The 10,000-nt window shown below is 41.1% G+C and overlaps 1 protein-coding gene across 3 annotated transcripts in view; it reads left to right on the top strand.

The window, feature by feature from the left end:
- Positions 1 to 10,000, top strand: part of efl1 (elongation factor like GTPase 1) — a 59,593-nt gene that overhangs the window by 22,877 nt on the left and 26,716 nt on the right. For all 3 annotated transcript variants that reach the window (XM_061670580.1, XM_061670581.1, XM_061670582.1), the window contains 4 exons: positions 452 to 588; positions 685 to 807; positions 3,198 to 3,297; positions 4,902 to 5,053. In XM_061670580.1, the coding sequence (XP_061526564.1) occupies positions 452 to 588; positions 685 to 807; positions 3,198 to 3,297; positions 4,902 to 5,053 (512 nt within the window). The remainder of the gene's footprint in view (positions 1 to 451; positions 589 to 684; positions 808 to 3,197; positions 3,298 to 4,901; positions 5,054 to 10,000) is intronic.

Here is a 10,000-nt window from a genome sequence, read left to right as displayed (position 1 = left end):
ACAGACGGAGCAGGCTAGGACGAACTCACGGGTGTTGAATGAAATTAATGGTTTGGGTGATTCCGGAATGACAGGTTAGTTTGGAGTTATGGGCCCATTGAAGTACTTCTGAGTGGAGTCAGGCACGAAGAGACAGGTGAGGGGTCCCGGTGTGTGGAAGCTCTTAACCAACACACACACATACGTAAGGTGGGTTTTAAGCCTCGCGTCTACGGCTGCAGATTGAAATCACTTGATGTGTCCCTGTTAATTTTTGTGCGTCTCAAATGCAGGATGCACATCAAATGAGATCCCTGCAATTGTATTATTTTTTGTTTACTTTGTGTAGTGAATCTATATAGTCTGGGTTTTTGAATTGAACGACAGAAGTACATGAAGTTTTCTAATTCTAATTTATTGAGATGCACCTGTTTATTATCCTTTGCCAATCTGTGAGTCTTTTTGTTAACAGAGACAAGGAGAAGGTTGAGAAGGTGCTAGCATCACTTGGCATCAGCGTCATGGCCAGGGATTCTCGCCATTCTGACCCTAAAGTCCTTCTTTCTGCTATATGCAGCCAGTGGTTACCAGTGTCTCAGGCTGTCCTCTGTATCCTTTTTTAAGTTATGTAATTATTTGCTGTACTGTTTTTTTCATGCCCTTTTTATGATATTAGTTGGGATAGTTCTTTAACACTGGCTCTAGCAATGGTATGTAATAAGCTTCCTAGCCCATTACAAATAGCAGCAGAGAGGGTGGAGAAACTGATGAGTGTAGGAGTGCGAAGATTTGACACCTTGCCTGAGAGGACACAGGAACTGAAAAATGGTATGATGAACACATCTACTGTCCCTTTTCTTTTCTGTTCTGTGCCGCCGCTGGCTCAAACTATTGATGTGAAGGATTTGTATGCATTGTTGTTTACCATTTTCTTTTTCTTAAATCATATTATAACAAAGTAAAAAATAAAAATAGTATGCAGTACTGAAGAATAGTGATGCACTAAAATTTCAGCCGCCGAAATGTTTCGGCCAAAAACAGCTCAAAAGAAAGTTTCGGACCTAAAGCCTTTTTTCACCGAAATAAAACTACTGAAATAACATGTCACACACATAACGTGACATGTTGAACACACTTGACGGATGGCGTGCGTGAGTGTGTAGACCTCAGAGTAAAGAATCATTTACTATTACCAAGTAATAGCTTATAGCGCATTGCTGAATATCCAGTTGAATTGACTGGGAGGTCACGTTATGACACACACCCTACACTCAAGGTTTCATAATGACGTATTACTATAGTGCCATCAATCAACCATAAATGTGAAATAAGCATAAATGTTAAGTAACACATGCTTTGAAAAAACTACTAGTAACATAATCACACATTAATAACAAAGATGAATGTCTTTTGTTACTGTAATCATTCAAATTTGCATGTTGCGAAGAATGTTGATAACTGTGTGGCTTTTTCCGTCATCATGCTAGTGGCTACTAGCCCAAACAGAGCACCCCTGTTGTTGCCCAACCTCACTGCTTTCCGCTGTTCGTGGGTGGAATGCTTGTTGCATGCTATTTTGAGGCAGCTGCCCCAGCTATCTACGAGCTACGGCTAACGTGGCTAAATACGATGCCGAGCCGCGTCCGTTGTCAGCGCATCATATGTCACTAATCATCGCCTCAATAACATCAAATGAACGACACTTTTAGACAAGTATCGTAATAACGAAGGATAGGTTAGACGAGAAAGCACCATGCTAATAGCTAAGCTATCACATGACACAGCAAAACACCAAAATAAGTGATTGAGTTGTCTAGTACACATTGGTCTGGCAGGAACTGCATTATATAGCGGAGATTAACTAACTTTGAAGAGCAAACTAGCAGGCAAATTACTATATGTTGATAGAGGAAAATATTGTTATATACAGTGCTAGATAGACATACAGTGACCGGAAACTGGAAACGAATTAGTACGTCACCTCTTCTACGTCACTTGAGAGCATGAAACTATAATTTTAAAGTATATTAATATAATAAATGTTTATAATATAGCCTTTGTTAGTCCCACAATGGGGAAATCTACATAAATTCATCAGCAATAGTGGATACAGGAAATACAAAAATACCATGCAAGACATTTGGCTGCAAATGTGTCCGCCATTACAAGGTTGATGCAATAAATAATAAATAAATAATTATGTTGTGAACAGTATACAATTTGTTTTTATTGTATTACATAGTGTTGTTGTAATTCTTGTGAGGTCTTTGTGACTGTTGTTGTTGCTTTTTCTTATTGTGTGACAATGGGTGGATGTGGACTCCTGGAAGAACAGTCTTGGCATTAGCCAAAGCTAATGCTGATCCAAATACAATAAATGAAATGAAATAATACACTACAATAAATGTCTCAGAATAATGTTCTTGACATAATTTTTAAAATATGGAAATTCACAAATTGTTCGGAAAGTGAATTTATGTAGATTGGCAGCGCTGCTGTCATAGCCATAAATGCAATTTTACTAATAATTGGCGGATTTTATTTATTATTATATAAGTACTTTGTGTTGCACTTTTTTTTGTTTGTATGAAAACGCTTACATATAAAGTTCGATTGATTGAATGATAATGTCTTTCAGCGTTTCGGTTTTCAGACCGCGGTTCCTCAATTTCGGTTTTCAGTTTCGGTTAAGAATTTTCATTTCGGAGCATCACTACTTAAGACAGGCATGGGTTTCTCTTTCAAAATTAAATATCATTTTACCTGTAATGAAGGAGAGAAATACAAATCCGGAATGCTCTCTGCATTCTACAGTTTAAAAAAAGTCCTATTTAGTTTGTACGATTGAATATGTACCAAGTTAAAGGGGACATATTTTACCAAACCAACTTTTTGTAGTATTTAGGATGTAATATTGGCTCTGTGGTGCCTCAGTATATATGTGAAATATGAATTCAATTCCTCCACGCGTTCCTGAGTTCCAGACATTTTGCTGTCGAGAAGGCAGAAATCAGGTCATTCGAATTTCTCGAGCTTATCTATGTCACGAGCAAAGATATCCGCCGACCTCTCCGGCCGGGGGCGGGGACCTCAAGGAAATAGAAACATACCAAAATTAATACATTACCTGTTAAACATGGCTTATCAGAATCAACCCATATTGTACTGTATGTGTAACGATTTTTGTTTTAGATATGCTTCCTTTGGGTGTTTTTCAGCGTTTCTTCAGTGCTCAAGCAATGAAAACGCTCCGGTCATAGTTTTTGTGTCCAAGATGTTTGCTGTGGACACAAAAGCATTGCCTCAGAACAGACAAAGGTAAGTGTGAAAATTGACATCCATAACCATTTTTTCCTTTAACAAAAAAAATGTGTGAATATGATTTACTGTGTGTGTGTGCGCGTATGTGTGTACGTACAAACAGTGGTGTGAAAAAGTGTTTGCCACGTTCCTGATTTCTGTTTGTCACACTTAAATGTTTCCCATCATACCATCCATTTTCTGAGCCGCTTATCCTCACAAGGGTCGCGCGAGTGCTCGAGCCTATCCCAGCTAACATCGGGCAGGAGGCGGGTTAGACCCTGAACTGGTTGCCAGCCAATCGCAGGGCACACATAAACCACAACCATTCACACTCACACCTAGGGGCAATTTAGAGACTTCAATTAACCTACCATGCATGCTTTTGAGATGTGGGAGGAAACCGGAGAAAACCCGCGCAGGCACGGGGAGAACATGCAAACTCCACACAGGCGGGGCCGGGGATTGAACCCCGGTCCTCAGAACTGTGAGGTGGACCCTCTAACCAGTTTTTTTTGCATGTTTGTCACACTTAAATGTTTCCCATCATCAAACAAATTTAAATATGACTCAAAGACAACACAAGTAAACACAAAATGCAGTTTTTAAATGTTTTTTATTATTAAGGGATAAAAAAATATTAATAACTGCATTTTGTGTTTACTTGTTTTGTCTTTGACTTAAATTTGTTTGATGATGGGGAAACAAACTGTGACAAACATAAACATTTGAAATCAGGAAGGGGGCAAACACTTTTTCACACCACTGTATGTGTATATATTTTATATATTATATAATGCCGTACCTGGGTGGGTTTTCTCCAGGCACTCCGGTTTCCTCCCACATCCCAAAAACATGCACGGTAGGTTGATTGAAGACTCTAAATTGCCCGTAGGTGAATGTGAGTGTGAGTGGTTGTTTGTTTATATGTGCCCTGCGATTGGCTGGCGACCGGTTCGTGGTGTACCCCGCCCCTCGCCCTAAGATAGCTGGGATAGGCTCCGGCAACCCGCGACCCTAGTGAGGATAAGCGGTGAAAGAAAATGGATGGATAATGCTGACTGTCTTCTTGACGTCAATCAACTCTACTCACTACTGCCACTGTCAGTTTTTTACAGTAGTCAAATCTGAATAAGTGTTCATATGCCAGTATATGTATGTGTCATTTGAGGTTGCAGTGTCGAAGTCAACCAGAATGCAATTTTGGCTTTGTTTGTTGGCTGATTTTGTTCTCCTTGTGCCTGCGTGCGTTTCCTCCCGCATTCCAAAAACATACATGATCGGTTAACTGAAGACTCGTAATTGCCCGTAGGTGTTAATGTGATTGCAAATGATTGTTTGTCTACAAAGTACGTGTCCTGCAATTGGCTGGCATCCAGTGTAGGGTGTACTCTGCCTCTTGCCCAAAGTCAGCTGGGATAGGCTCCAGTAAACACGCGACCCAAGTGAGGATAAGCGTGACAGAGAATGGATGGATGGACAAAAATATGTAATTTTAGTTAAACAAGTCTACGAGTATTATGATTGGAAAAGCCGTTGATAAATGTGATGGCAATAAACATTACAATGACTTCAATGATGTTTTACATGGCTTTGTATACTGTGTTTGTTTCTAAATGTAGACCATTGACTCAAGCAGAGATTGCTCAGCGCACGGAACTCGCACGGCAAAGGCATGCTGAAAGGATGGCAGCTGAACAGATAACAGCAGTTGGACATCAAAACCCCTCAGGGAATATTCAATTGAATATTCAGTTGGGAGGACTCTGCAAAGGCAAGTTAGATACCTTATCCACCTTTTCACCTCTTTTTTTCCTCCGTTTTATGCAATTTCTCTGATGTATTTTTGTCATCATTTCAGTACTATTGTTTGTTTTAGCAGGTAACTGTTTGATTTTTTTGTTTGTTTTTTAATATGCTGTATATGTCGTAAGACATTAGTGTTCCGTCAAAGTTGGAAATGATTTCTCAAACGACTATCATTCTAACAGCTAGAATAGCATGGTTGTACGTTGTCATCAATATGTCATCATATCTTTCAATATTTTATTTCTGTTTACCATAAGTGTAAGTTGTCCAACAGACCAATCTAAGTCCAATAACAAAACTAGGCACTTGATTAGATTGTGTGCATTTAGTGGGTGGGTTTACAAAAGGTGCTTCTTTTCTGTCTGTGAACGACTGGTGTAGAAGTCTGTTTGACAGTCACAGACACCATTTGATTGCAGTGAGCCCTCAAAAGGTTGTGCAACAATATACACTATTAGTTTCATACAATTTCAGTACATTTTTAATTATTGATCCATGAACACCTTGGTTGGTTGATAGAAGTGCTACAATATAAACAGCAATGGAAGAGCTTTCATTTTGATGGATGAATTCTTAAGTTGATATTTGTTAAACTTTAGTTAAAAATGAATTGGGGATGTCAAGCCCCTCGTCATCCTCTTTCAAAAGAATATTCCGATCGCCCACTCCACTGGCATCAATTTCCATCTTGGAAGGCAACAAAATTCCTTTGAAGGAATTTATAAATTGCAATAACTGCATCAAGCCTGCAACCCATTGACTTCACAAGAATCTTGCATTCTTCATTTGAAATGCTTTTCCAGGCCTTGACTACAGCCTCTTTCAGTTCTTGTTTGTTTCTGGGGGTTTCTCCCTTCTGTCTCCTGTGCAGGAGGTAAAATGCATGCTCTATTGGGTTAAGGTCCAGTGATCGACTTGGCCAGTCTGAAGAACTTCACTTTTTCCCCATGATGATGACCTTTGTTGTGTTGGGAGTGAGTTTTGGGTCATTGTTTTGTTGCATGATGAAGCTCCTCCCGATTAGTTTGCAAGCTTTTTTCTGTAAATTGCCAGGCAAAATGGTTTTGTTGACCGACTTAGTCGTTAGCAGTCAACTGTTTCTCCCAGTTTTTCTGCATAATTTCTCTTTGCAACGTTAATCTCTGGTCAGCTGGTTTCTTGCTCGATTTGTACAGCGCTCTGTCCCCACTTCGATAGGCGTTTTCTTTAGCCTGGTAAAGTTGCTGAAGTTTGGCAGCGAACCACGGCTTGTTGTTATCGAACGTTCGAAATGTCTTTGTTGGTACCCTCACATCTTCACAGAAACTGATATACAATACGCTCCAAAAGTATCGGAACGGCAAGGTCAATTCCTTTGTTTTTGTTGTATCCTCAAGACATTTGGGTTTTAGATCAAAATATGACAAGACAAAAGTTCAGAATTCCAGCTTTTATTACATGGTATTTAAATCGAGATGTGTTAAACAATTCAGGATAGAGCACCTTTTCAAGTGAGCAAAAATAGTGGAACATACATTATTAAATTAACTTAGTGAATAACGGTTAATATTTCTTGGCATAACCGTTACTAGCAATAACTGCAACAAGCCTGCGACCCATTGAGTTCACCAGACTGTTTGTTCTACTTTCTTTGTATGTATGGATTACTTGGGTTGTTCCCAACATTTGGGGAAATTTTCAGGTCAATAGCACCATTGGAAGTGGTAAATACTTATTTCAGCCGGCGTGTGTGTTTGAAAATAAATAAATAATAAAATAAATAAATTGATTGACTATTTCTGTATTTAACACATACATAAGGCGCGCACCGTATGTTAGGCGCAGGCAAGATAAAACATATGGTAGCATGCATGCACGCTAAAACAATGTTTTTAAAAAGGCAGCGGGAACTAAAACTAAGTTCGGTTGTACTTTATTGCAGTATTTAACAATGTGCTCACGTTATTTTCTTATCAATCCTCATGCACAAATACATCAAAGTCCTCATCTTCAGTATCCGAAATGAACAGCTGGGCAAGTTCTCAATCAAACACGGCAGGTTCGAGTCAGTCTCCTTGCCGTGCGGCTCCTCGGAAATTATGCCGGCTTTTACGAAAGCTCGAACAACAGTGCAAGCAGACATGTTATCCCAAGCATCCACAATCCATTCACAAATTGTGGCGTAACTCGCCCGGTGCTGCCTCCTAGTCTTAGTAAAGCTGTGTTCACCATCTGTCATCCATTGCTCCCACGCCACTCACTTCACTTTGAACGCCCTGTTTACACGGATGTCCAGCGGTTCTTCAAGCCTCCCGGAGTGATGGCAAGCTACAAAGTTATTGCACTCAGTCGAATGGTGACTGTAGAGATGCTTCTCCCGGCTGGTCTTTGCTCATGAATCCAACTCGAGCCACCTCGCCTTGTTTCCGCGTTTTGTTTTTCTTTTTTTTCCACGGAAACTCAACTTCGTCTTCTTGACTCAGCGAAGCTCGTTTTCCTGCTTCTTCCAATTGCGAACCACGGATTCGTTGATCTTTAATTCTCTCGCGGTTGCTCGATTCCCATGTTCCTCCGCGTAACTGATAGCTTGCAGTTTAAACTGTGCTTCGTAAGCGTGTCTCTTTGTAGTTGCAATTTTCGGCTGCGGTCAAGCTAGCCTCCACTCATAAAGTAGCAGTCAAGCCAGTCGCCCCTAATTTTGTTCATACTAGGCATTACGGTAATAGGTCGCCAACTCGCAGCGAAAGCCAGCTTCAAAATAAAAGCTTCTCAATAATGCGGACGTCAGTGCTCTTCGGTTAAGGAATGCAACCAGCAAAGTTAATTTGAATCTTGAGATACATTACAAAATGTAGTTGATTTGATATCTTAGGAAAAATAAATGGTAAATGGACTGCACTTATATAGTGCTTTGTATTTCAAAATAAAAGTCTCTGAAAACTAAATTACATTTTTTAATGTATAATTGGGAAGCTTGCCTAGTATTATTAGAATTAGAAATTATTAGAAATTAGGGGCGGCTGGCTTGATTGCTACTTTACGAGTGGAGGCTGGCTTGACCAGCGCTATACACCTACTGGGGACGTGTCTTTAGCATCCTCCTTCACGCTCACCCTTCCCCCTTTATGTCCGCATGCTGTCCTCACCCACGTCCGCTTTTCCTCTGTATAAGCATCGTGTCGGCAGGAAATGCTCCCAGTCAGTTAAGCGGAGCGCTCATCACACAACAACATTTATAGATTTTGGAACTCGGTGCACACATAAGGCACGCCGCATTATAAGACGCCCCGTCCATTTTGGAGAAAATTTACGACTTTTAAGTGCGCCTTATGGTCGTGAAAATACGGTACCTTTTTCATTGCAGTGAGGGGAAAAAAGGTTTTGGGACAGCCACTAATTGTGCAAGTTGTCCCACTTAAAAAGATGAGAGAGGTCTGTAATATTCATCATATGCACACTTCAACTGAAAGAGACAGAATGTGGGGAAAACAATCCATGAAACCACATTGTATGATATATTCTTGCGAAAAAAATAAACGTTTAGACACCTACCAACCAACAAGAATTCTGGCTCTCACAGACCTGGTACTTCATCTTTAAGAAGCTCGTCTATCCTCCACACGTTACCTGTATTACTGACACCTGTTTGAACTCCATATCTGTATAAAAGACACCTGTCCACACTGTCAAACAGTCAAACTCCAACCTCTCCACCATGGCCAAGACCAGAGAGCTGTCTAAGTACACCAGGGACAAAATTGTAGACCTGCACAAGGCTTTGATGAGGTACTCTAAAATAGGCAAACAACTGACAATCTCACTCGACCTGATGCTCCATGTAAGATCTTACCTCGTGGGGTGTCAGTGATCTTGATCAGCTGTGGCCCAATGGCTAAGATCATCGCCTGCCACAGTGGGGGACCTAGGTTCAAGACCCCGACTGGACCATCCACCAAAATCCCCCGGACTCACGGCTGTGGTGTCCTTGAGCAAGACACTGAAACCCCGAAATGCTCCCCGGGTGCTTCAGCTGCCCCCTGCTCCATTGTGTTCCACTAACATGTGTATATGTTCACTGTGATGGGTTAAATGCAGAGAACAAATTTCATGTACATGCATGCATGTTAATGACAATAAAAGGTGATTCTTCTTCTTCTTGAGAGTGGTGGGGCATCAGCCCAAAACAACACAGAGGGACCTGGACAATGACCTGAAGTCAGCTGGGACCACAATCACAAAGGATACCATTGTAACACACCATGGATTCAAATCCTACAGTGCCCGAAAGGTGACCCTGCTTAAGCCAGCACATGTCCAGGCCGGTCTAAAGTTTGCCAGTGATTATTTGGATGATCCAGAGGAGGATTGGGAGAATGTCATGTGGTCAGATGCGACCAATATTGACCCTGTTGGTAAAAACTCCACTTGCCGTCTTTGGAGGAAGAAGGCTGAGTGGCATCCCAAGAACACCATACCCACTGTGAAGCATGGGAGTGGAAACGTCATGCTTTGGGGCTGCTTTTCTACAAAGGGGATAACATGACTGATCGGTATTAGGGAGAAGATGAATGGGGCCATGTATTGTGAGATTTTGGGCAAAAACCTCCTCCCCTCCCTGAGAGTATTGATGATGGAACGTGGCTGGGTATCCCAGCATGACAATGACCCCTAAACACACCACCCGGGCAACTAAGGAGTGGTCCTGTAAAAAGCAGTTCAAGGTCCTGGAGTGGTCTAGTCTCCAGACCTAAACCCAATACAAAATCTGTGGAGGGAGTGGAAGGTCTATGTTGCTAGCCACAGCCCCAAAGCATGATAGATCTAGCGATCTACAAGGAAAAGTGGGCCGAAATACCTGCTACCATGTGTGCAAAACTGGTCAAGAACTACAGCAAATGCTTGACCTCTCTAATTGCAAAGAAAGGTTTCATTA

Source organism: Phycodurus eques, chromosome 2 (assembly GCF_024500275.1).
Source record: "Phycodurus eques isolate BA_2022a chromosome 2, UOR_Pequ_1.1, whole genome shotgun sequence".
In the NCBI taxonomy this organism is placed as follows: Eukaryota; Metazoa; Chordata; class Actinopteri; order Syngnathiformes; family Syngnathidae; genus Phycodurus; species Phycodurus eques.
Note: the sequence above shows the minus strand (reverse complement) of the source record. Positions and strands in the feature narration are given on the sequence as shown.